The 25,675-nt window shown below is 52.3% G+C and overlaps 8 protein-coding genes across 8 annotated transcripts; 5 read left to right on the top strand and 3 right to left on the bottom strand.

Moving 5' to 3' along the window:
- Positions 1-1,570: 1,570 nt before the first annotated feature.
- Positions 1,571-2,125, top strand: IUM83_17835 (putative secreted RxLR effector protein; the record flags this gene model as incomplete). Its single annotated transcript, XM_067942803.1, has 1 exon — positions 1,571-2,125. The coding sequence occupies one exon, from the start codon at positions 1,571-1,573 to the stop codon at positions 2,123-2,125; it is 555 nt and encodes a 184-aa protein (XP_067785778.1).
- Positions 2,126-3,879: 1,754 nt separating this feature from the next.
- Positions 3,880-11,688, top strand: IUM83_17834 (uncharacterized protein; the record flags this gene model as incomplete). Its single annotated transcript, XM_067942802.1, has 10 exons — positions 3,880-3,885; positions 3,957-4,363; positions 4,444-4,681; positions 4,768-4,875; positions 4,945-5,045; positions 5,110-5,317; positions 8,591-8,616; positions 8,685-9,389; positions 11,349-11,417; positions 11,484-11,688. The coding sequence occupies 10 exons, from the start codon at positions 3,880-3,882 to the stop codon at positions 11,686-11,688; spliced, it is 2,073 nt and encodes a 690-aa protein (XP_067785745.1).
- Positions 11,689-11,775: 87 nt separating this feature from the next.
- IUM83_17833 (Hsp70-like protein) lies at positions 11,776-13,677 on the bottom strand (the record flags this gene model as incomplete). Its single annotated transcript, XM_067942801.1, has 4 exons — positions 11,776-12,318; positions 12,393-12,528; positions 12,604-13,513; positions 13,581-13,677. 4 exons carry the CDS (start codon positions 13,675-13,677, stop codon positions 11,776-11,778), a joined length of 1,686 nt encoding a protein of 561 aa, XP_067785779.1.
- A 146-nt stretch (positions 13,678-13,823) lies between these two features.
- On the top strand, positions 13,824-14,864 carry IUM83_17832 (Bloom syndrome protein, DEAD/DEAH box helicase; the record flags this gene model as incomplete). The annotated part of the gene is made up of 1 exon (XM_067942800.1): positions 13,824-14,864. The coding sequence occupies one exon, from the start codon at positions 13,824-13,826 to the stop codon at positions 14,862-14,864; it is 1,041 nt and encodes a 346-aa protein (XP_067785781.1).
- Positions 14,865-14,886: 22 nt separating this feature from the next.
- Positions 14,887-15,421, top strand: IUM83_17831 (Bloom syndrome protein, DEAD/DEAH box helicase; the record flags this gene model as incomplete). The annotated part of the gene is made up of 2 exons (XM_067942799.1): positions 14,887-15,074; positions 15,181-15,421. The coding sequence occupies 2 exons, from the start codon at positions 14,887-14,889 to the stop codon at positions 15,419-15,421; spliced, it is 429 nt and encodes a 142-aa protein (XP_067785780.1).
- A 106-nt stretch (positions 15,422-15,527) lies between these two features.
- IUM83_17830 (kinesin family protein) lies at positions 15,528-16,706 on the bottom strand (the record flags this gene model as incomplete). Its single annotated transcript, XM_067942798.1, has 1 exon — positions 15,528-16,706. One exon carries the CDS (start codon positions 16,704-16,706, stop codon positions 15,528-15,530), a length of 1,179 nt encoding a protein of 392 aa, XP_067785746.1.
- Positions 16,707-19,007: 2,301 nt separating this feature from the next.
- IUM83_17829 (SpoU rRNA Methylase family) lies at positions 19,008-23,905 on the bottom strand (the record flags this gene model as incomplete). Its single annotated transcript, XM_067942797.1, has 2 exons — positions 19,008-21,106; positions 21,169-23,905. 2 exons carry the CDS (start codon positions 23,903-23,905, stop codon positions 19,008-19,010), a joined length of 4,836 nt encoding a protein of 1,611 aa, XP_067785730.1.
- A 124-nt stretch (positions 23,906-24,029) lies between these two features.
- IUM83_17828 (transcription factor s) lies at positions 24,030-24,440 on the top strand (the record flags this gene model as incomplete). The annotated part of the gene is made up of 2 exons (XM_067942796.1): positions 24,030-24,077; positions 24,171-24,440. The coding sequence occupies 2 exons, from the start codon at positions 24,030-24,032 to the stop codon at positions 24,438-24,440; spliced, it is 318 nt and encodes a 105-aa protein (XP_067785727.1).
- Between the last annotated feature and the right edge of the window lie 1,235 nt (positions 24,441-25,675).

Genomic DNA, 25,675 nt, shown 5'->3' with positions numbered 1-25,675 from the left:
GGCGCTGTTTTCGAGCGCTCTTGCTAAGATGTGAGCTGCGTTCAAGTGAATAAAGACAGCATATTTATAGGTTTGAAATATCGATCTAGCTGATGATGCTAGTTTCACGACCTGAAAATAAAGACCGCAATTACTTGGCTCGACGATTGTCCCCATTTTGGGCCCTTTTTTCCCTCTTCTTAACTGGATCGCCTGTTATTATGCTTTGCAATGCGTTTGTCGTTTTCACCTAGTGATTTGCCCGAGTTATAATATCTGGCGCCCGATATAAAAACAGATGGCCATTAAATCCTCCAAGTTATAATCGCCAGCCTCGATATCGATATCGATTTACGCTATCTGTGGTCGAATTGCCGATCCAAAAACGAAATTCGGGCCGATTTATTTTAAATCGTGATGGCTGTGTACGGATTATAATGCCGCGCTTTATATATACATAATATGCAATTGGACACGTACATCTGGACACTTGACGAGTGGTCGGCAGATCGCGCTGCTGATCTGTCGAAGCACCGCAGCTTCCGAAAACCTTCACCTTGCACAAGTGCAGCATGTACTCTCTCGACTACCGTTGGCGAGCTGTTTTTCTTATGCATGTGTATGGAATATGTATGCAGTATGTTAGTGATATATTTGGGCCTAACGTGCGAACACTGCAACGTTGGTACAAGTTGTTTTTGACCGATGGTGTGGTTGATGAAGGAGATCGAACTAACCGCTCGTCGCGTTGGCCGAACGACGTGGTAACTCGTGTTCGAAAGTACGTGAAAGCCCACCCTACATTTTATTTAGAGGAGCTACAGCAGTTCATACGAAACGCTTTTCCTAAAGTAAAATGGTAGCGTAGTATCAACATGTGGTCTTACATGGCGGGGAGCTGCTCGCGCCACAGAGAAGCGGAAAGCCCAGTGTTGCAGGAGCCGCTCGTGCACTCACAAACGAAGCTAACCAGCCATCAAACACGTTCAACAGATTAGTATTAGAGTCGCAAGGGCCGGAGACACACTAAGTTTCAGTATGGTAGCGTAGTATCGACATGCGGTCTTACATGGCGGAGTGCAGCTCGCGCGACAGACAAGCGGAAAGCCCAGCGATACAGGAGCCGCTAGTGCACTCACAGACGAAGCTAACGAGCCGTTAAACACGTCCAACAGAGCCGTACCGGAGCAGCAGTAGCCGGCGACGTTACCTCGGTGTCCTCAGAACCAACGATGCGCTCGTTATGTTAAGTAGGAAGAGGTGGTGCGACTTACCTACGCCTGGAGGTCGATTTACTACCGTCTCGCATTTTTATGTCTTCGAATTATTTTATCTCAGAGATCGATCTAAGCCCTAAATCCGAGCGACAAAATATCTGCAAACCACTATAAATGGTAGTTATATACCGGTAGTAGGCAAGCTACGTACTGCGATTATGCACAGCAAAACATTGCTGCGTCTACTATAGTACTGTATCTTTGAAGTGGTAGAGTGGCGGGATGGCTGCGTCTCTTCGAAACGAATACTGTATTGGTCATTTCTACTCCGCCACCAACTATTCATTCCACTTTATTCCCGCTCAAGATCAAGTATGCGTTTGTCTCTTCTATCCGTCGTGACTGCCGCGCTCACTCTGCTCGCGAGTGGCACTGCCGAGTCCGCAGACAAAGGTTCTCACCGAGGATTGAGATCTGTGAGTTCCTCCGAGGAGCTGCATGATATCAAGGTACACGCTGTCGATGAGGGCGACGATAGTGAAGAAGAACGTGGCGGAAATGGCCTCTCCAGTGCGGCGCTCAAGTGGAAGAAGATTCGCACAAGTGTACGTCTTAAGGAGCTCGAGGAGGCACTGTCGATCGCGAAAACACAAGTGAAAGCAGCGGTCCAAGCAGCAGTGAAAGCCAAGCAAATAGAGGCCGTGGCGAAGTTTTTGGACGATACTACTGTCGAGAAGATGGTGAAAAACGTCGCCTACAGATCCGACGTATTCAAAGGGTGGCACGACATCAGGATTGAGCCCCAGACGGTGTTTACTACCATTGCGGAGTCCGGCAAGTACACTGGTGCCAAGTGGACGTATATCGGTGACGGCTATCTCGAATACGTCACGGATATTGCAAAGGCTGCTGCTAAACGGCATGCTTAAGTGGGCAGCTTACCTTTCGTGCGCATAATTCAAAATAGTTTAGATATCCACTCAGTGTCTTGTACTTTACAGCGTCATTACAAGTCAGTACAATATACTACATGTTGTTGTAGTACCATTAGTACGTAGTAAAAACAAGTATCGATCAAAAGCAAACTTACCACGCCCAACCTCCTTGAGTAGCAATGGTTCGCCCCCCGGGGGAATACCTATTCAAATATATGTATGCGTTGCATACTATGCAATTAGTATTTTACAACAAACCACTGGTGTGCGCGACCATTTAAACCAACGTGAATACGATGATCGAACCTACCACATCCTCTGCCTCTCGTCCAACCGAGTTTGTACATCTATTCTGGTGCTTTTGGGATTTGGTGGCTGATTGTCGCTTTTGTTCATTTAATCTCATGCCTGTACGCGGCCTGCTTCTACTGGCGCTTTGGTGACACCTTTTTTAGCTACACGCTAGAAGGGAACAACGTCGGCATGCCATGAGATACTTTCACGCGATAACTTTCGTTCACAGTATGCTAGCCGTTGCGCACGATGTCAAGTAGCGTTTCCCAGTCCTCTTCACTTTGAGGCGGAAGGGGTATTAGGAGTTCGGCGCGAGCCAGCAACAATACACCTCAACAACAACATCCTTAGTTGACCCACTATCATGTGCAACACGTAGGCCACGTCTAGGGGAAGTCTTTAATGTTGTAGGTGGCGGCGAACACGCCCAACGACAAAAGGATGTGACCAATTAAGTCGGAGCTGAATCCATGAATTCAGTGTCATATTGGCCCACATTGATGACCCCATGGACGAAATCAAATCTAGCGCACAGCCGAATACAATTGCTGCAAACTTGTGTCGCGCTTCGTCCTTCCCAAGAAGTTTTGTATGGATAAGCACAGACGACCAACAAGTGATCACGAGCAGAATGACGTAAAAGCGGTTGAGAAGAGTGCTAGATAGGAATTTACTTATTCGAAAGGCTTGCACAGTTTGGAATGCAGTCTCAAAAATCTCACGACAAATGAGAGTCACGTAGAAATACCGCCAAGTGCTCCGCGTCGATCAGCAATATTTGCATAGGTTTTATGACGCGCTTCAAACAAAGCCTGTTAACTCTTGTTCCTTTCGTATTCGACGAGCCGGCACGACGACTCACCACAACCACGTTGCTGTTCGACCCTTTACCAGAAGATCTTCTGGACCGCCCTGCACTGTGATCGATTGAGTTCGACCACGGGGAGAAAACTAAACTGCAACGATGCACTGATCCGGTAACCATCATCAGCAAACAACCACCGTGAGCCGAGGCCAACACCATGTGGACGTACGAAATTGGATGAAATCATGCCAACATCGTCCATCTCCAACGATTCACTCAAGAAAATGCCCAGTAGAATTTCGCGTAGCACGCGTTGAACACGAACGTGATCAGATCAGGTGAATCAACAGGACCACAAGCCACCAGAAGGCGAACGCGCAACGTGACCCCCCCCCCCAAATTCCGTCCCATCGGCACTGCTCGGCCTCGAGACCATGATAGCGGTTAAACAGACGGCGATAAAATTCGCTTAATTCCAACCACCATGAGTACAAATTCTAGAACCTACAAGGCTAAAGATGGAGGACATCTGGTCCACGGTGAAGTGCTCCATATGTTATTTAGGAGGTTTATTCTCTTTCACAGACCGATAATATGTCCACCACACCACATTATTCAATCGCGAAAAGTGCGCCGAGCCTTGGGCATCATGGCGGTACGCTGCCTTACTCTCCACGTGGCTCTGGCTGTCTTCTCGCAATGCTAACCCCTTCTTCTCTGCACCAGGACGAAGACGAAGCGTCGGATGATGCCCAGCCGAAGAGAGCGCTCAAAATGGTGGCGTCTCTGCTCTGCCAGCTCCCGCTAAAAAGTCCCCAAAATTCGGACGCCGGATGCCCAAATCCCTCGATTCCAGACCCAAACGCGCCGTGGATCGCCGTCCGCGGCTCTAAAACTGCAGTCATAGTGGGTGACCGACAAGTGGTGGAGGTTGTGGACGCTGGGGAGGCCGCAGACGGCGGGAACGTGGGCCAGAAGACCATTTCTCTGCAGAACCAGGTCACCGCCATGGCCTTCAGCGGCTGTGGAGGGTTTTTGGCCATTGCAGACGACTCCGGGACGCTGTCTCTCTACAAGAGCAACGGGGAGCTGCTGTTCGGCCACCGTGTGGCTCGACCGGGAGACTCCGACAGGTAGAAAGACTGCCGTTTTGAGCTGCTGAGAGGGGAAATGCTGACGCAATTGGGGTGTGATGGGCTGTGACTGCACACAGCGTCGTTGCAGTCGAGTTTGCGACGGCGCAAGGAGGTGTGACGAGCAGTGACGCGCAGGATTTGGTGGTGGTGACGGCGTCGGGAACGTTGCTGAGACTCGGGGATTTAAGGCTGGCAGAGTTCGAGCAGCTGCTGATGGACAAACCGCAGGGTGCTTTGCGAGTGATCATGAGGAACATACGCTTCGAGAGGGCAAAGGTCGGCAGGTTGAATGAGGGCGCGAGGTCGTGCATGCAGGTATGTGTGCTTTATTTATGTGTTTTTGGTGGTGTCGTGTTTTAGTTCTGGTGCTACCTGGTAGGCTGGGTTTTGTATTTCTGCAGGTCCATCGCTTTCGACAAGAAGTGTTTATAATCCTAGGAAATCACGGGTCACATTTGAGTGTCTGGAGAACTTCGTCAATCGACAAGGAAGGTCATAGTGGAATTGAGGTACGTATGCTGGTGTGGTGCAGCTTAGTTGGGGCGAGTATAACTAATGAGTTGGTACGTTTTGCGCAGAATGTATCAGTATGCGAATCCACTTCGGCTCCTGTCGACTGTATTAGATTTGACAGCGAATTTAAAAGGCTGGTCGTACTTTCTGAGGGAAAACTATCATGGTACCTGCATGTACTTGCTTATTGCTTATCCTGCTCATGAAACTGACTTTTGATTGCACGATAGGTGGGAATGGCAGAGCATGGAGAAATTGTTTGAAGCAGGTGTTACTGGGATTGGGAGCTTTGCGGTTTTCGGTGCATCTACCAGCGAGCAAAAGAATCAGCAAAACGTGGCGCTGGTGCTGGTTACATGCTTCTCGGAAAAGAACAGTTCAGCACCATCGCTGGAGCAGGTTCAAATCATGCACTCTGAATCAGGAGATAATAACTATGTAAGCGTGGTATCTGAAGTGGATGTGGTCGGAGACTGTCGACCTCAATCGCGGTGTATGAATGTTGCGGTATTCGCTGATGTAAAAGACACAAACAAACCCCGAGGGATTGCAGTTTATCGAACCGACGTTGGTGTCTCGATCCTGCTTCTGTCAAATTACGCTGATTGTGGTGACAGTAACGATGAAAGTTGTGATGAGGATGATGGCGAATTGAGCTGTGATGATGATGTTGTCACAGTTGCACAATCTTTGGCTGGTGTCCACATTTCATCGCTCATGCGCAAGCGAGTCATGAAAATATACCAAGCAAAACTTGACTTGTGTACGAAAAGTATAGGGGAGGATGAAGATGACTCCCGCGCTGTTTTGAAGGAGTTGATTCAAGTAGCCGCAGGCATCCGAGAGTTTGCGAGTTTATCACCAAGGCAATCCTCTTTTCCGACTAATTTATTGCGGTGGTGCGATGAGATCAGCGAGTTATCGTATAAATGGACAACATTTCAGCTACTGCGTAACTCATCATCAAGTGACGCAGGAGTTCAAGGGAAAACGCTACGTGAGAAGTGGAACCTCTTTCGAACGATACCAGTGCTGGATATGCTAGAAAAATACGTGACACTGGGATCTATGAGGGCAGTCATGATATTGTGGAGCCGGCACTTGGATAATGAGGCCATCCGAAATATCAGCAAGTTACTACGCTGTCTTCCAGATTCTTTGCCAGTCTCAGCATATGCAGATTGGATCCAGAACGAAGTAATACCCACTTTAATTCGTCATGGTGAGCAACCAGCCGAACACGCTGCTTACTCAGACATCGCAACTGAGCCCGGCAGTCAACCATTGTTAATCGAGCTTGCGTTGTGGATTCGAGAGAGATCAGAGGCTGCAGCAGCTAAAGGCAACCTAGACACCGCTATCCGGATATGTAACTTGTTGAAAATTGATGAGAGCAGTGATGGAAACGGAGGTGAGGCTACTTCGTTTTACGAGTTTAAACTTCAAAGTTTGCCTTCAACAAGCTTATCGTCATCTTTAGATGTCGGAGAGCACAACAAAAACCCATCACAGGAGCCGGATCCATTCAAGCGTATTGAATTGCTGGGTCAGAAGCTTCAGCACGTCAAGCGTTTGGCTGTGGAGCATCATTTTGTGGTTTCGCTTTCGGTGTTCGAAGGTGAGACGCCGGCAACAATCGCGATGAGCATGCTAGACCGCGTTTTCACCCCTGAAGAGCTGAAAAAAGAAGTCGAAGACCATGTGAAAAAGTATCTTCGATACTGTGATGTTTGTATTGACCCCGTCCTCCACGACTACGTCACGGAGCTGGCAGAGTCTATTCAGACTTCTCAGTCAGCTGAAGAAACTCGAGCACTGGTGTTACTTGATGAGATCGCTGATGTTAACGTCCGCGCAGATGCAACATTAGCATTACTGCGGTCTGTTCTTCCTCCGTATTCTCAAGCATTAAAGAGTTACGCAAGCTGTACTAAGTCATGGAAGACGGAGCGTCTTGTAGAGATCGAAGAACACTTGCGTTTGATGAAGATCCAAGATATGCTGACGACGTATGGAATAACGAAGTTCGATATTGCAGATGCAAGAAGTGCTTCACGAATGGTTTCGCATATTCTAAATCAAATTCCAAGACCATCAGCTTTTGCAGATGCGATGATTTTGGTCGATGCATACCGTGATCTTCACTGTGATCGGGCAGCTGTTCGGTTTACGGAGAACATGCTATCCAATTATGATGCAATGCTCGCAACAAACGCGGATTTGACTGAAGTTGAGATTCGAGTGAGGCTGGCAATGGATGCGCTAGCCGAGGTGAAAGAGCGGAAAGACCCCAAGTCTCATGTGATGCTGTTCGTGTCGCTGATGGAAGAAATTATTGAGTTCGGCGTTATGCTGTTGGAGATGGAAGCTGAAGAGTTGAAAGAGAAGGATTGTTTTTGCCCTTCAGAGTTCCGAGGCGAGAAGAAACCGTCGCCATTTGTTCTACGGATGCTAGTGGCACTTGCAGAAGCCTACTTACCCGAACTGAAGGCAACTGTGGATTTAGCTGATCCGACCCAAAGGGACTCGCTCACTGTATACACGGACAATCCGACATATTTATTATCGGATGCACTTGTGGCAGATTTGAAGCGGATCTGCCATATCGAGGCCCATCATGGAATTTTGCTTTCGTTATCGTTGCTGCGTGACCCTGCAAGATGTAAAATGAAGTTAAAGCAGCTGATGAAGCCGGAATTAATATTTGCTGAATGCAGCGATGATTATGGTGAGCCTAATGGAGAATTATCGACCGAGTCTATTACATACGTTGGAAAAGGAAAGGGTAAAAAGCGCGCAGTAGCGTCAAATGGACAAAGCTCATCGGTAGACTTAAAAAGACAGCGTACCAACGAGGACGTTGCCCCTCAATCGTCGAACAATGCAAGACGGGGGCTTCAACAGGACGACGATAGGACTCGACTCATTTTCGACTTCAATCGCTTTGCGTCAGCAGCTGGTTTGGGGTCCAAGATATGCCAGTCCCTTATCGCTGAGACTGCGGCTAATAGTGGCTGCGTTTTGGAAGCTCTCCGCTTCTCCAGAGGCTTATTTTCTCGCGAAGGAAACGCAGGCATCAACAACTCAAGCTTAGCCAATGCGCCACAGCTTGATCCCCAAGGCACTTTCCACCCTGCTGAAGCACTCAAGAAGATAGCGATATCACTTTCGCTGTACACCTCAACACACGTGAAAGATATTTATGATGTATCTTTCACTCGGAATCAGCAGCTACCTCCGGCTCAAGTTGCACGTATACACGCCCCGATCTACACTCTGGAACTTTTGAAATACGCGCTCTGCATTTGCAACAAGGAATCCTTTGATGAAACACTAATTCTTCTCAAAAACACAATGTTGATATCCGAGGTTCTCCAGTTTACCCAGTACAATACCATGGCAATGAAGGCTGATGGAGCACACTGGTCGTTGTACCCTCGGTGGTATCGAGGAGATGCGTGCGTTTTACGTAGCTACGAATCCATGAAGCTTGCAACACGATTTGCAATTGCCGAGCACAAAAACCTTCGACGGGACTTGGCGGCCAGAGATACGATTGCTTCAAAGCGATATGTATCGTTTCTCGTTGAACAAAGGGCAGACCTGCTTAGTCTTCAGGCTTTGCTGTCGATGCAAGAGCTGCCTGAAAACGCGGCAAGTGTAGTTAATACACAAATGGGGAAACTTTTGTCGATTGTCTTCCAATCCCAGGAGATCGACAACTATTTGGCCCTGGGGTACGTCATGTCACCACACCCGACGATCTCGTAAAATATGAGCACTAACATTTGTGTTTGTTGATCAGGTTGATGCTGTCTATGGAGCAAGAAGATGCCTTCCACGCGTTCCGAAGGCAAATTTCTCGAGAAAATGTTGCGAAGGACTTCAACCGTTTTCAACAACTAGCATTCATCGGTGCAGATGCTGCTCGGGCTTGGCAACAGATCGCATTTTTGCATCAGTGTGTTGAGCTGGAAGGTAACGCGAGATGGTGGCATTACCTCAACCTGCTTGGTATCGAATGCGACCACAAGGCCTTTCAAAGCGAGCGTCGTGATTTGCAGTACATTCGCCGCCTCGTTCCAGCGCTGATCACTCGGAGTAATTACGACTTCTATACCGTTTTGGAGTTCACTCGGCACTACCAAATTGATGATAGCTTTCCCTCACTGGTTTACGCGGAAACTCTGTTGTTGAAAGAGGCCGCTACAACCAATCTCGAGTACCAAGACAAAATTGTCGGTGTGATCGAAGATATCCACGAACAGCACTTAGTAAAGCTGTTGCTCAAGAGCATTCCTAAGATTTCGGGCCATGACTACGATCGACTCTTATTTATTTTTCGGCTGCTGCTCGAAAATACGTCCTACCGCGAGCGAGAAGAGGTGGAGCGGCGCATGGAGGTTTTGCGCAACCTGAAAGTCTTCGCTGCGTTTCAAGAAAAAAGAAACGTAAACATTGCCAAGAACTATAGTCAACACGTGGCAATGGATTACGGTATAACCACTGGGTCCGTCGTGCCGATGCAAGGTGGCAAGATAACTGAGACGAGGATTTCATTTCACGAGCTGATCGCAGACCCCAGCGATGTTCTGGCGCAGCTAGTGACGAAGGAAAATTTCAGCGCTTTGATTGGTCTCGCCGAACCTCTTCGACTGGAGCCAGACGAGTTGCAGATGCTGCTTCTTAAAAACATGATCACTACAAACCTCCGACCGAGGGCATCTGAACAGAACAACACTGACTCCAGCTTGGCCCAGTTTAGTGCCTTTGAAGGTATCCTACGATGTTTGAGTGATACTGAAAGCCGGGTGACTGCTGCTGAGTGGTTGGCCGAGAATTTTCCGCTTGGAGAAGACAAATTGAAGGCGCTTGAGTTTGCTCTCAAAGCTGCGGTTTCCGGCGGAAATGAATCCGACGATCCTTCGAACACCTCTTTCACTGGACATGAAGCACTAACAAGGCTGGAAACCAAACTTTTGCGGGTCAAGGTTGAGCTACTTCTTCGAAATGCAGGCTCGCAGACGTCAAGTCTGGCTGACGTTATTGACGACAAGGAGCAGACTAACGAATTGCTAGGTCTTGTGTCAGAGCCGAAGAAGCTTTTCCAGGAATTGTACCGACGATATGCCTTGTGGTTCTACACACATAGCAATAATTTGCTTCACACGGTTGCTGATAGCATAGCTGAACTGCTTCAGCTTCCACAAGCGCAACTTCGTCTCGACTTGATCCGTGAATGGCTTGTCAAAGACGCTGTCCACATCAGCAAAGGTGTATCAAACCAAGAAACCAAGGAGGATCCCTTTAAGCTTCTTGATCCGGAAAAACTGCATCGGGTCGACGAAACGTTTGGGAAAAGAATATTGTACGTGGCGACTGCTTACATCAAGCGTGGTGACTTATTTGGCGAACAGGTTTTCAGCTATCTCATTGAGTTCGCGAAAGATGTGCGACCTCGCGCTGGTGTTACGTTTCGAGCTAAAATGAGAGCACTACGCGTGATTTTGAAGTTTGGTGTACTATACCATGCAACCGTCGAAAGATATGTGATCGCAAAATATGGCATCGCGAGCTCGGCCGCATTCTTCAAAGAGCTACTGGACTACACCAAGCATTGTGCGCACATGATGGTCTTTGAAGAGCATCGGGTGCCTTATGAAATGTCATATGTATTGCAAAGCGACAAAGAAGTATTAACGCGCAGTTTTCTTCGTCGATTTCCGCCGAACGAACCTTGGGTACTGCGGTGTGCGAGCCAACTGATGCTCGATTTTAGAGTTGAAGCTTCCGATTTGTGGGAGGATATCCTGTCACGCATGTTGCAATTGGGCATGGTCCGATCACTGGCTAGTATCATGGGACCGCTTAGTCGAAAGTCATTCGTGAGGTCACTAGAATGCGGCCGACAAGTTTGGGAAGGCGTGTTGACTCTGCCACTGATTCAACTCAAGCAGAGAAACAACAACCAGCCCATATTTTCTTCTGAAGGTCAAGATTTATTGGCTAAGGAAAGAGCTGAAGGCGCTAGCACCTTGTGCTTTGCTGGGATCGCGGTGCCAAACGTACGGTCTGCGCTCGAACGTGTCGTCGCCTTGCTGCAAAAATGCCCATTCCTTGACCAAATCGACGTACCTGTGTTCGTTATTTATCTGCGAGATATGGCTGAGATGTGCGAGGAGAAGCCTAACGGGGCGGAGATCATAAGACAACTGGATTTGTTTGGTTTTGCGGTGAAGTGCGCGATGATCATTCCAAAGCCAATTGCTCGCTTTGAGGCTTTGGTGAGGATCATTCAAGCTGGTGCATACGAATCAGTGTTGCACGAGTTGCTGGACATGTCGTGCTTTCTCGATGGCGAGCAGACTACAGAAGTCGATAGCGGGGAATTTGCGGATAACTTCCGCCTTGTTCAGGAAAGTTTTTCTGAAGCCGCTAAACGAGAGGATTACTCGGGGATCTTGGGTAGTCCATTCGAGCAAGGCTTCGTGGAATATCTGGCCGCTACTGCTAACATTGACTACCTGCTGTCTCAGCTGTAAGTTTACTACTTGAGTGAGCTGTTTGTGTCATGATGAGGTTGCTAATGCGTTCTTTGTTGCAGGTTAGAGGATAAGCGAATGGAGATGGCTTTGACCGCAGTGCAACTCTATTACGAGTATCACCCCACGGCAGCTCCACCACATGATGCTGCTGGGTCATGCGACGGAGAAACGGCGGAGAGTTCCGAAACCAAACGCTGGGAGCTTATTGACGCGTACTTGGCATCGTCTAGCTCGGTTCACCTTGCGCGCTTTCAAGTATCATGACAACTGCAAATCAAAAAGTGAAACTTTTATCGGCAAACAAGTCTATCTAAAAGCTGCTAAGGTGCCCCAGCGAGTGGTGCCTATCTATTATGCGGTGATGTCCCGTTCGTCAGCGAAGTAGAGGCGGAAAAACACATAGAACCCAAAAAGCGCAAGGATGTACGCTGCCATGAGGAATATGGCAGTCTTTGACATCGGCGCTTCCTCCGCGTCGTGGTGCACACCGGCCTGCACCTGCAGGATTCCACTGGCGTTCATAGTAAACGTGACCGGGTGTGCGAACTCGCCGGCTTTGCCGATCTTCTCCCGTGGCAGGGCGAAGTTGAAGTAGCAGATGTGATCGTTTTCCTTGGCGATTTCCTTCTCGCCTTCATAAACCTCGACAGTCAGTCCACGCTGATCGTCCTCAAACGTTTGGAAGTACTTCGTCACTGTCGTTGGGATGCGTGCGTTTCTAGGTAGGATAACCTCCATGCTCCCATCCGCCGTCTCAAGCCCGATGGGCAGTGGGAGCACGTCCATCATGAGTACGTCACGGAAGACGCGCTGGTCTATGCCACTCAAGATAGCAGCCTGGATAGCGGCTCCCTCGCAAACAACTTCGTCGGCGTTGACAGACATGCAGAGTTCCTGAGTCACCAATGACCGAGAGGCATTAGTTAACAGCGGTGCACACAGTACCACAGCAATATAGGGCACCATACCTTGCCATCGAACGCCTCCGAGATCTTCGTGCGCAAGATCGGAATCCGCGTGGAACCTCCCACAAGGATTACTTCGTCGATGTCGGCAGCCTCCACTTCTGCTTCCTTCAAAACACTCGACACGATCCGAAGACACCTGCGTCAACATCGACAAACCACCTTGTTAGCACCAATGAATGTTATCATTACTCTCAAGACCATTCCCACGCACTTCTTCCAGATCGGGTCGCAGAGCTGCTCGAACTTGCGTCGCATCAGCGTGTACGAGAACGTCTTCACCCCGGCAATATTCTGCAGCGAAATCTCCGCGGACTCCTCTTCCGACAGTTCAAGCTTGGCCTTCTCCACCTCCCTCCTCAGCCTCACCATATCCTGCTCTCCGACCTGCGTTCTCGTCACATCGTTGTGCTTGTACAGCACCTCCAGCAAATGGTCCACGAGGATATTGTTGATGTCCTCTCCTCCCAAAGTCGTGTCTCCTCCAATCCCTAGCACCTCGAACTTCCCATCCTCGATGCTCAGCAGCGACACGTCCAACGTGCCTCCTCCAAAGTCAAACACCGTCACCGTCTTCGTGCCCGACAGGAAGAGCCCGTAGGCCATCGCCGCCGCCGTGGGCTCGTTCAGCAGCCTCACAGCCTTAAACCCCGCCATCGAGGCGCTAGTAATAGTAGCCTTCCTCTGCGAGTCGCTGAAGTAGGCCGGCACCGTGATGACGACGTTATTGAGCTTGACGCCGTCGAAGTAGGCCTCGGCCGAGGCCTTGAGCTCCGCCAAGATGCAGGCCGAAACCTCCTCCGGCTGCACCAGCACGTGCTTCAGGCCGCCGCGCGCCACCTGCACGGCCACGTTGCCCTGGGCCGTGGGCGCCACCTGGTACGCGGCGTAGATGCGCGCCACGTCGGCCGCTTTGCTCTGGAACTTGTGCCCCATGAGGCGCTTGACGGCGCGGACGGTGTTGCCCACGGGCTGCTGCGTCTCCAGCTGCACGGCGGCGTTGCCCACGTCCACACGCTGCGACGCCGGGTCGAAACGCACCACGGAGGGCGTCGTACGGCCGCGGTCCGCGCGGTTCTTGAGAATCTTGACGTGGTTGCGCTCCACGTGCCACATGCCCACGCCTGCGGGGGAAGCAGGGGGCGAATCAGACATGAGAATGCAGAGGAGAGAGAGACGCAGCTAACGCACATGAGTTCGTCGTGCCCAGGTCCACGCCCAGGCAGATGGAGCCGTCCGCGAAGCGCTCCGCGGCGCTGCCCCAGCTGTCGTACGTGGCGCCGCTCATGACTTATTGCGCAGTGGGCAGCGATTGGTGGAAAAGGGAAATGACGTGCACCACATCGAATACGGGCTGACTCGTACTTACCACGACGATAAACCATCACTCCGACAACTATACACAACTACACTCACTACACAAGGCATTCAAGCATGAAGGCGGGCAAGGCGGCGGCCTTCGTGCCCATCGACGCGCACTTCCGGCCGCTGCAGGCGCCCCAAGCCGCCATCGACCTCACGCTGGACGGAGACCTGGACACGCAGCCGCTGGCGCGCAGCCTCTCGCGGCAGAAGCGGCCGCGCGCCTTCTACGAGTCCTCGGACGACGAGGCCGAGAACCGCGAGCCCAACACGGCGCTGGGCCTCGTCCGCCAGAGCCGACGGCCCAGCGCCAAGAAGCGCAACAGCAACAGCAACAGCAGTAGCAGCAATAACAATAATAACAGCAGTGGGAATATACAGGAGGACCAGCTGGCCAGCGCCAACCGCAAGGTCTTCGGCAACGCAGGCTTCCGGCAGAACCAGCGCCAGGTGATGGAGGCCACCATGCGCGGCCAGGACTGCTTCGTGCTCATGCCCACGGGCGGCGGCAAGAGCCTGTGCTACCAGCTGCCGGCCGTGCTGAGCGCCGGCGTGACCGTCGTGGTGTCGCCGCTGCTGTCGCTCATCCAGGACCAGGTCACGGCGCTGCTGCAGAACCGGCGCTGCGGCGTGCCGGCCGCCTTCCTCACGAGCCAGACGGCGCTGACGCTCAAGAGAGCCATCACGGCCGAGCTGCGGCGCCCCGTGCCCAGCCTCAAGCTGCTGTACCTGACCCCCGAGAAGATCGTCAAGTCGGACGAGATGGCCGAGCTGCTGCAGACCCTGCACCGCAACAAGATGCTGGCCAGGTTCGTGGTGGACGAGGCCCACTGCGTCAGCCAGTGGGGGCACGACTTCCGGCCGGAGTACAGCCAGCTCGGCATGCTCAAGAAAACCTTCCCGGACGTGCCGCTCATGGCGCTGACGGCCACGGCGCCGCCCAAGGTCATTGCAGGTGTGCAGCGCTCCCTCAAGATCACGAAAGGACCCGTGTTCTCCATGAGTTTCAACCGACAGAACCTCACGTTCGAGGTGCGCGACAAGCCGCTGGGCGGCGACAAGAAGAGCCATGGAGGCGCTCTACGAGCTCATCTCCAAGACGTATCCACGTGACGCAGTGGGCATTGTCTACTGCATGACCAAGCAGGACAGCGAGGACGTCGCCAACTACCTGTTCGACCGCGGGCTGAGCGCCGACTTCTACCACGCAGGGCAATCCGCAACGGACCGGCACATGGTGCAAGAAGCTTGGCAGAACGGCCAGCTCAGCATCGTGTGCGCCACGATCGCGTACGGCATGGGCATCAACAAGCCCGACGTCCGGTACGTGATCCACTTCTCGGTAGCCAAGTCCATCGAAGGCTACTACCAGGAGAGCGGGTCGCGCCGGGCGAGACGGCAAGCCGTCGCAATGCATCATCTTCTACAGCCCGCGAGACATCTCCAGGATGCGCAGCATCCTGTTCATGCCGCAGAAGGGCATGACCAAGCAGACGCGTGCCGTACACATGGAGAAGCTGCGGGCGATGGCCGAGTACTGCGAGGACGACACGACGTGCCGGCGGCAGCAGCTCATCTCGTACTTCGGCCAGAAGTTCCAGCGCTCGGACTGCAACCGAACCTGCGACAACTGCCGCCGCACGCAGCGTGCCGCCCGCATGAACCGCTGATCCTCTACCAACAACCATTATTTTTTTTTCTAACCAAATAGCATCCTTGTCATTTGTAGGTCCGCAATGTACGCCATTTGATCCAAGCTGTGTAATCCTAGCCTCTTCACTTCGCGTGTCGAATGCGCTTCGCCGCCTTCATGTTCTCAGTCGTCTTGAACGCAGAAGCGACCAACGCAGCGTATCTGATCGAGTCCAGAGCCTTGCGCAGGTGAGTTGCAGCCGACGAGACATTCGTGATCATGATGGTCGACGACGGATTGTCCGTCTCAAGGTAGCACTTAAGCAACATGGTGAGCTTCGAGTTTCGGTACGGGATGTGGCCTGTTCCCTGACGAGCCTGGATGCGGATGCACTCCTTGAGCGCAAGCAAACTCGAGTTGATCTCTCGCGCCTCCTTCTGCTCTTTGGAATTGCGAGTTAAACCTTCCCCAGTGTATTCAGCTCCCGCGAGGTCAACCAGCACGAACATCCCTCCAGAGCATTTCGCTTTCTCGGCATCGACACGCGCTTTCAAGTTCGCTACTTCCGCCTCAGCTGCATCGACTTGTCCACGCAGCACCTCGAGTCGGTCTTGATCCTCTTGAGGTGGTTGAACGCCGGATAATGCGTATTTCCCATCGACGACTGTATACATTTGCGACTGGATCGCGATGAACAAGTCATCGCGAGCTTTGCCGAGAGGAACGACACGTGACTGCGCCAGCACAACTTGCTTGCGGGCTTCAGCCAGCGCAGAAGTCACAATCTCTAGCTCGAGAACCGCGTGCGAGCGACTACTCTGATGGTGCAGCTCCGATGTCCCCTCGGCTCGAAGACTCCTTCCTTTGCGGATGATGTCGACGGTAGCAGCAGCCGAATCTCCATACGCAGCTTGCAGAGACTGCGTTAGCACCTCCCCATTCGGCCCCATGGTCGTGGCACTTCGCACGTGGATAGTTCCATCAGCGTCTTCACGCACAAATCCCGGTTGGCGGTCGTTCAGCAGGTCAAAGACTTTGCCATTGTACAGTTCGTAGAAGCGAACCTGCACCAGCAGTTGGCCATTGCTCCGAGCGAACAGGTCTTGCACTAGACGCTGGCACATGCCCAACTCAACATCATAACCAAAGATGGTATGAGTCTTGCCGCTGTTTGTGTGACCATAGGCGAAGCAGCACGAAGTGGTGCCGCTCAGCATTCCACCCACCATCGGACCGACAGCTTGAGCATAAGCCTCGCTGTTCTCCGGCGAAAGAGCTCCGGCAAAGTCTTGAAACGTCTTGTCGACGTTGGTAACTAGCATGCCCCGCTTTCATCGACTTTATACTCGACCAAGTCGTCTCCCTTGCTCCGAGATGGTTAACGGGCGAGGCCGAATGTAAACCTTGGTCATGGCAGAATAGTGATGGCAGTTCTAGGTGAGAGGAAAAAATAGAAGTGATGTTGTGGTGAATGAGGTGCAAGTCTACATGTAAGAGGAAAACGAATGCTTGCACGTACTTTGAGGAATGCTGGTAATGCGTCCAATTGCATGGAGTCGCTAGAGCTATTAAAACGTACAGAATTTAGGGCCAAGTTTTTGTACATGTACTACGTAGTATGGTATTCGGTTCATTGTTTATTTTACGTGATGATGATGATCAGGCGGCCTGAATTTCAGGCCTGACATGTCCTAAGCCATCGCTAACTGCTAGTTCTCTGGATTTTATCCAGAGTCCTTAGGCGGATGCCACTCAGGTGCCATTATTCTCCAATCGAAATACCTGCCGAATATGATTCGTTCGGTTCGGTTTAACAGGCGCTTTAGGGGACTGTGATATTCAATTACCTGAGCTCAAATCAAATAATGCTGGTGTGTTGACCCATCCAGTTTTTATTAAATAAAAAAACCTGTTATTTCAAGTAACTTGTACTCGAGTATAATGCCTGTGACAGGTAATTTATCTGATCGCTCGAGCGACATCCGCGGATTTTTCGCGCGTTCAGGCAACATGCAGTCCTCGTGGAGGTCGCCTACGTTCATTAAGACAAAGTCGTGTGCCACACGAAGAGAAGCTCTAAATTTCGGTGCCTAAATTTGAAGAAGCAGAAGAAATTAAGCTACGCCCTGCCTCGATTTGTTTATTTCTCGTAGCCTACGCGGCGTGGACGTGGTCACAGGCAAGCTCTAACAAAAGCCGTGCTTCGCCCGAAACAGCTCTGGATTTCAATTTGCGGACCGCACAGCATAACAATTGATATATTCTTGCTGTACTATAATACTGCTCTCATCTTTCTTTAATAACAGAAACTAGGTAGTTTCCACCGCACTACTGCCCCAACGGATATAGTACAGTAGTCGGAGATAAAACAGAACTGCATTGCAATCCTAAATGGGAAATTAGCCTTCACTTTTTGCCAGTCACGTTCCGAGAGAGCACTGCTTGAAACTGATACTAGAGATGAAGGTTTGTAGTACAAGACGTGAATTTTCAGCGTTTGGTTCGAAATTGGATCTACGTCGTTGCTCGCTCGCATAAAGAGAACACTGATTGAAATTCATACCACAAACGCTTATACTTTTAGGCAAAAGTACACTCAAGTATTGATGACAGTACGTGTCAACATTCATCGGCATGACACTCGTATTCTCTATGACGACAACATTTTAGTTCTTCCATGGCCTCAGCATTCCATATCGGTAGACATCAATCGCAGCAGAAAAGACTAGAATGATCAAACCAAGCTCTACCAGTTTGCGAAAATTGTAGCCACGATGAACTCGAGATCGCCCCATTACGCTGCCGCTTTGTTTGTGTGTCAGCACTGGTTCTCAGCCAAAGAACGCTGCCTTCTCCAAGCGGTAGCCACTATTGACGCATTCTTGGGACCCCTTTCTCCCCGGAAAGCGTTGAATGCGGCATGCCAAGCAGGAGCGCTGGAATCCACACTCGAATATTTCCTCTCCCGTACGACACCGAAATGGAACGAAGCGTTGCGTGCTGCAATTCAAGGTGGTCACCTTCATGTACTTCGTTGGATGACGAGTCGGCGAGATGGTCGATGCCCGTGGAAAGCAGACTTTGATAATATGCTTGAAGTTGCTGCGTCTCACGGGCATCTAGAAGTGGTCAAGTGGTTATTTGAGCGCGGAACTGACAGATACACCGTGTTGATGCTGGATAAATCCACGCAAGGTTACTACGCCAAGGTCTGGTCGTATAAACTCAACGTATCGAAGGGACAACAAGTTGCGGCAGCAAATGGTCATTTCGCTGTCGTGCAGTGGCTCCACGGTGCTCGATCAGATACGGCCAGCAGACACGGTAGTCCGTTGAGCAGGGCTGTTGCGAACGGCCACCTTGACATCGCGCAGTGGCTGCACAACGCCCACGGTGACGAATGCTCTGCTCCAGCCGTCATCGAAGCAGGCCCGTCCTCTCACTCGTCTCGTTATCTACGGTGCGAGGCACACCGTATTTGTTACACAGATTTGGCCTCAAGGAGGGTTGAGCGAAAACAAAGTAGTTGTAATATTATAACATTGTCCTTTTGCATGAAACGACCCTGTCAACTATAGATGATTCAGCTTCTCTGGACTCTATTTCGCCACTTATCCTGCCCACTAGACCGTTGAGTCGATCGCTCCTGACATGATTTGTTGCTGCGTGTACTCCCACAGCATCAAAGCTCCGCTCACATGCACATTCAGCGAACGCACAAGACCAAACTGGGGGATTTCGACGCAGACATCGACAAGCTGCAAGACGTCTACCGGGATTCCCTCCTTCTCGCGACCCAAGACCAGCACCATCTTGCGTGGTAGTGTGTAGTTCGCAAGACTCACACTGTTAGCCGTCTGCTCCACAGCCACGATGGTGTACCCCTCGTTCTTCCAGCGAAGCAGCGCCTGACGAAGGTCGTCGCCCTGTGGGCGCACTTCTTCCAGCGGCATCCACTTGTGCGCCGTAGCACTCACGGTGGCGAACGTAACGTCCTGCTGAGCCAGACGCACGTTAGGCACAATGAGCTTCTGCGCGTTGAAAATCTCGCAGGTTCGCGCCAGTCCTGCCAAGTTGGGGATCTTGTCCACCAAGCTCGCACACATGATGAGAGGCTGGCGAGGCCGTTGACGCGCGTTGAGTGTATCACCACGACGAGCAGCGTCGAAGTCGGCACGCATCGCTGAGGGCAGCGAGCTGTCTTCAAGCAACAGCGCCGTTGTGTCGATTTTGCGCTGGACAGTGAGAGCCGCAGCAACAGGTGAAGCCAATGTATCACTAGTCTTGACAGCCGAGGATAGTGCTGGGGTGAAGTTCTCGAGCTGGTACTGCGCGTAGAGCTCGTTCATTGCAGTCTTTAGCTGCTCGCTGAACCGCAGAGCCTCGTCACGCGGCAAGAGCTCTCCGAACTCGCTGATGAAGCCCGAAGAGAGCATGCCGAGCAACGAGCTCTCGTAGTCGGGATGGAACTCCTCCAGCTGACGAACTTGGCGACGCAGCATGCGCTTGCACTCCTTGTTGTTGCTCAAATAGCGAGCCGTGCCCTCCAGAAAACGAAGACCCGGGGTATCACTCGAGTTGAGCTGGAGCTGGTGGATATGGCGAGGAAGAACCTTGGCCAGCAGGAACTGCGCCAACACTCTGGTGTATCCGTGCGAGGTGTTCAACCACGGCAGCATCGTCTCGATCAGTTCTCCACAGTCGATATCATTACTGTCGTCATCCAGCTTGTAGTTCGCGAGATATGCAGCTACAAGCAGAAGAGAGGCGCCCACTTGTGGCATCAAGTTCGCGTCGCGAAGCATGGGGAGCAACAGCCCCGAGCAGATCTCTCCAGGGAACTTCGTGGCCATGCGCATGCCGAATAGCTCCATGTAGTAGCGCACGCTGGGCAACTGAGGAACGGCGAAGGCGGTTTGTAGCGTAGGCAGCAGTTCACCCAGCTGTGGTTTGGTAGTGTGCGCGCTGACGATGCAGAGCGCTTGCCACGATCGCAGCTTCTTGCCGAAGCCATCACTGTTGAGCATGTGCTGCTTCTGCCAGTCGGGCGTCACGTTGAGCGCGAGCAGTCGAGCGAGCAGAGCATCCATGAGCCGCTGAGTGCCGGACATTGAACTGCTGCTATCGACAGCGACGTCATCGAGGAAGCTCAGCACCACCAGTCGAACGAATCTGTCCTTGGCGTGGCTCTTGATGGCTTCAACCTGGCTGTCACCAAACGGGGAGAAACCTTGAAACCCTTGGAATGGAGCACTAGCATCCGTTGTTAGCTGTTCCTTCTCGTCGATCAGCGGTTCCTTGTAAAGCAGCAGTTCAACAAGTTCATCGGCGAAGAGAAGTGCGGCTTTCGGGTGCGCGCGCCACGTCTGGCACAACCGGCAAGCTAGGTGGAAAATCACGTTGGGTCTGTGGCGGGAGCCAAAGCGGATAAACTCGGCGATCCAGTACTTCATCGCAGCAGTAGACCTAGTCCGGAGCAGGAACACAGGCTGAAACATACAGACTACGACAGCTCGAGTAAGCGCGTCGGGTTTCGACTTGCTGTCGCTGTAAGCGCTCCAGATCTCCTCGAGTAAGTTGTCGAGATGTTTGATGCCCGCAGCACTTGCTAGAGGGCTAGCCATTTGTGACAGCGTAAGCGACAACACGTTCATCATTTGAATCAATGCCGACGGATCCATGCCTGCCGTGGGAAGTGCCTTGACACAGGCGTCGTACGTAGCTTGCATGACCTTCGTATCAATATACGACATGGCCTCAACGACGTGGTGGATCAATACCCACTTGTCAGCAGCCAGGCTAATAGCACATCGTGCATCAAGCCTTCCGCTATAGCGCTGACCAGTGTCAATACCGAGAAGAAGCGGGAGAATTCGCTCAGTTTCAAACGCTCGCAAAGAGTCGAGTGCAGCGCCATTAGCTCCGATAATGGCCAAACATTTGCAGCCAACGCCAAGTCGAAGACTGTTCGGTCGGCTGTGGCTGCCAGAATGCGTATCAGTTCGTCACAAAGATCATCAAGCGCCACCATTTCGTCCAGCTCACCCGTAAAATTCATCTTGTGCGTGCTTGTTTGAGCAAGCACAAACACGGCGGACGTCACGGATTCCATCACGTTTTCCTTCTCATGATCATCGGATACCACCTCGCCAGCGTCAATTCCAGAGGATACCTTGTCCAGCCATCGTCGCACTAGTACCATAGCAGAAGCGAACAGGTACGAGCAGTTAAGTTGACCGTCGTAGAAGCTCTCGCGCTGAAACGAAAACTTGAACGCAGAATTCGAAGGTAACGACGAGCAATGGCTCACGAGTTCCTGGACTTGCTCTTCAATCTTGGCAATCACTAGCACCAGACGCGAAATATCCACGTCTTGAGCTGAAATATTGGGCATCAACGCGCTAATCGGAGCACACAGCTGCACGTTCGACGCAGTCCGACGCTCCGATGATTCGTCAAAGCGATAGGTCTCCAAATCGCCCGATACTTCTCCCGTAAAAAGCAGCAATCTCGCTAGCTGGGCAGGACTGAGCACTTCCTTGTTGTTTCCTTCCGCTTGCGGCTTCAGATAGTCTTGAAGCGCAGACGCTAGAGCTGAGGAAAGGTAGGGTGAACTGTCGGTAGCAGTAGACGTCTTGATCCACGCCAACAAGTGTAGTAGCGCCTCGCCATCGTCACTAATCAAGATGCTAGTAGGGAAGACACCAAGAACACGAGCCAAAGCCGACAGAGAAAGTGTCGATGCGTTTACATACCCTTCAGTGAGTGTATAGGTAAGAGCACGGAGCATTTTTGTCCGCATCGCTTGCGAGAAGGACTGCATAGCATGCACATCTAGCAAAAACCGAAGGCGGTCGACTGCTGCTGGGCTCAATAACATTTGGGTTGATGCGGAGGAAGCTGCACGCTTCAGATGCGCAGACTGGAACACTTGCAGCATGCTCAGCAGAGCCTCGGGAGAGTGGCTATCCGAGCCCTCACCAAAAATTGCGTCTTCAATTGCGGCAACGAAATCATCCAGGACACATGCCTCGTCACCTTCTGCGAACTGGAAAGCGAAAAATGACGCGAGGAAGTTAGCGACCAGAGCTTGGAAGCGTGCACGGTGGGCGTGCTTGTAAAGCACCGGGTCGTTGCACGCGCGCAGCAGTTCGTGGAGCACAAATTGCTGGAACGCGGGCGCACAGGCAAACGAAGCTTCGCGGTCAACTCCAGACACGTCACTACGCTGCTGTCGCCAAGTCTGCCACGATTGCACACAGGTCTCCATGAAGTTCGAGATGAACAGCCGTTTGACCACTGGGTTGTCGTGGGCGAACAGCCGAACCAGCAGACTCTGCATCCAGTCAAACGTGAGTTGAACGGGCCACTGCCCCCTATCCTGCGGCTGCTTCGTACCGGTATCGACGATCAGGTAGCTCGTCAATAGGTCCGCCACCTGGGGCCACACTTGCTCGATCAGGTGCTGCTCGTGGTGCATCTGGATCACCTCCGACGCCGTCAGGAAGTTCTGCCATGTATCCACCCACGCTACCGTCTGCTTCACAACCTTCTCACTCATCTTCTTGTTGTTTGACGCCTCAGTCTCCGAGCTCATCGCACAGTGCGAGAATGCGACCTTCAGAATATGCAGCCCCTGCTTCCTCAGCAGCGCGTCACTGTGCCTCAATGCAACGCACACCAGTTTCTGCAGTCTCCTGTCTGCGATAAACTCCCGTGGGGCTTTTGGCATCACGATGCACACCAAGTACAGCATCTCCTGTGGGAAAATCTTCGTATTGGAGGAGTCCACATCACCCACGTCACACGCAGTGACCACCAAGTCCAGCAGCTCCAGATACAGCTCCATGGCGTCGTCCCTGTCATTCTCAAGCAGCACCGGCACAATATGCAGCGCCACCGCCCTCAGAAACTGCGGGTGCACTCTCCACTGCGTCGTAGCGAGTCTGCAAACCTGTGTAGCCATGTTGATCAACTCGCCCTCCTGGCGCAGCAACACACCCAGCAGCCCACACAGCGAGTCATAACTGACCCCGTCGTCTTGGGTCTCCATTAACAATGCCTGTACCCTGTCAAAAGTGTTTTCCAGCGTCTGCTTGTCCCCTTCACACTGCAGCAACGTCTGCACCATGCCCAGCGCCGCGTGATGTAGCCATGAGCAGCGTTGAGCCTGCAGCACCGGCAGCAGCACTTGGGTCATCAAGGGCCCAGTCAAAAGCTGTGTCGACGGCTGATCTCCCGGCTGCAGATACTGACGCAGCAGCACTGCCGCCGCCACGAGCGTGAAGTGGAATTGTCGGTCGTGCTCTGCGGTGGATGGCAGAGGCGTCAACATGGCTACAAACTGCTCGGCGTCATCTCGGAAGAGCTTCTGCAGCTCCTCGCGGGGAAGGGCGAGGCCCGTGGCGACCAGTTCGAACTGCGCCTCGGCCTCCGCGACGCCCAGCTCTACGCGGGCCCTGTGCAGCTCGTGGAAACGCTGCCAGCGCGTCCAGCACACGGCGATCGCCGCTGCAGCCATGATGATGATCAAAACTGTCCAGCTGTAGCCATCTTGTGATTGGCTGGGGCGGATGTAGCCATTTGCAGTCCCATTTCCAGTCCATCCGTCCGATCACGAGACCGACCACCTGCAAGAGACCTCCATGCACTTCTGTCCGTCGTGCGGCAACATCCTGCTCGTGGAGCCCGACGTGCGTACATGCTGCTTCCACAATGAGAATAAAAAACAAAAATGTAGCCATGTTGCTGACACGGTGTGTGTGCCATTATTGTGCTGCGTGCAGTCCGACGGCATGCGCTTCTTCTGCCAGACGTGCCCGTACCTGTTCCAGATCAACGACAAGCTGGAGAAGAAGGTGCCGCTGCAGCGCAAGCAGGTGGACGACGTGCTGGGCGGCGACGAGGCCTGGGAGAACGTGGACCAGACCGAGACCCGCTGCCCGCACTGCGAGTTCACCAAGGCCTACTTCATGCAGATCCAGATCCGCTCGGCCGACGAGCCGTCCACCACCTTCTACAAGTGCGTGCAGTGCAAGAAGCAGTGGAACGACTAGGCGTAGCGTAGCACAGCCAATCAATCCATTGCCTCCACCCACCTACACCACCTCTACAGCTTCCTTCGAGCAGATCGTGCCATGTGAATGCCACGCACTTCCAGCACTAGCGGTTCGGTTGGTAACCGATTGCTGTGGAGTTGCTGCTGATGCTGCTTGAATGGAGATTTAGACAAGTGCATTTTGGATGGAAGTACAGGCGGAGGTGGCGGCTGGACGTCGAACTGAAAGGGGGACGAGGTAAGGTCAGACTTGACAAATATTTTTTTTTTTCTTCTTCTAGCGGCTTACCCGTATCAGCGGCGAGACCAGTCGGTCTTGAAGAGGAGAAGATGCTTCGGTGCGATGGCGTTGTGGTCGATGGCCAAGTTTCGCTGACCGAAGTGCAGGAGCAGGAGGGGGTGGGAGGGATGGTTCCTCAGGCGCGGACTTTGCTGCAATCGTGTTCCGACGACTGGCGTGTAGTGGAGCTGGAGGGAGATAGAGAGCTGTTGGATGGCCGACTGTCATGGGTGGTTCGAGGTCACCCCGCAACGCCGCTGCTGGGGCCTCGTCACTCTCCTTTGTTATGGTTTCTGAGGAGGTTTGTGCCTTGGCGTTTGTGTTCCCCGTGTTGCTATGCATCTGTACCCAGGACGATTGAAGCACGTCTGCGATGCTCGGTCGCTCTTGGGGTGTTTTCATAAGCATGCTGGTTACCAGGTCGCGGGCTTGTGAAGAAACCACGGCAGAGCTCAATGGATCGTAACCACCTTGCGTGATTCGGAATACGACGGCAGGATACGACAGTGCGGCAAACGCAGGTTTCCCTCCCGAAAGCAGTTCATACAGCACGCAGCCAAGCGACCAAATGTCAGTAGCAAAGCCATGAGGCTCGCCTTCCAACAGCTCCGGACTCATATAAAGCGGGGACCCAACCACTGTGGAAGTCAAACCGTGTCCTTCAAGCTCTTGATCGGATGCGCTGCTAGGTAGAAGCAGCTTTGAAGTGCCGAAATCGCCGAGCACAATTTGCCCAGATTGGAAGAGAAAAACATTACCGCACTTTAAATCACGGTGTACAACGCGATGGGCGTGCAGGTGGTGAACTCCGTGTACGAGCTGGACAAATACTCGGCGTGCTTCGTCTTCTAGGATTGGCCCGGCGAGAGTTTGCAAATATTGCTCAAGGTCCCCTCCGTCCGCGTGCTCGAGGATAAGGACAAGGGCCTGCTCGTTCGCTTCGGCACATTCGG

This window comes from Phytophthora cinnamomi (genome assembly GCF_018691715.1).
Source record: "Phytophthora cinnamomi strain GKB4 chromosome Unknown Contig76, whole genome shotgun sequence".
NCBI classification, from domain to species: Eukaryota; Oomycota; class Peronosporomycetes; order Peronosporales; family Peronosporaceae; genus Phytophthora; species Phytophthora cinnamomi.
Note: the sequence above shows the minus strand (reverse complement) of the source record. Positions and strands in the feature narration are given on the sequence as shown.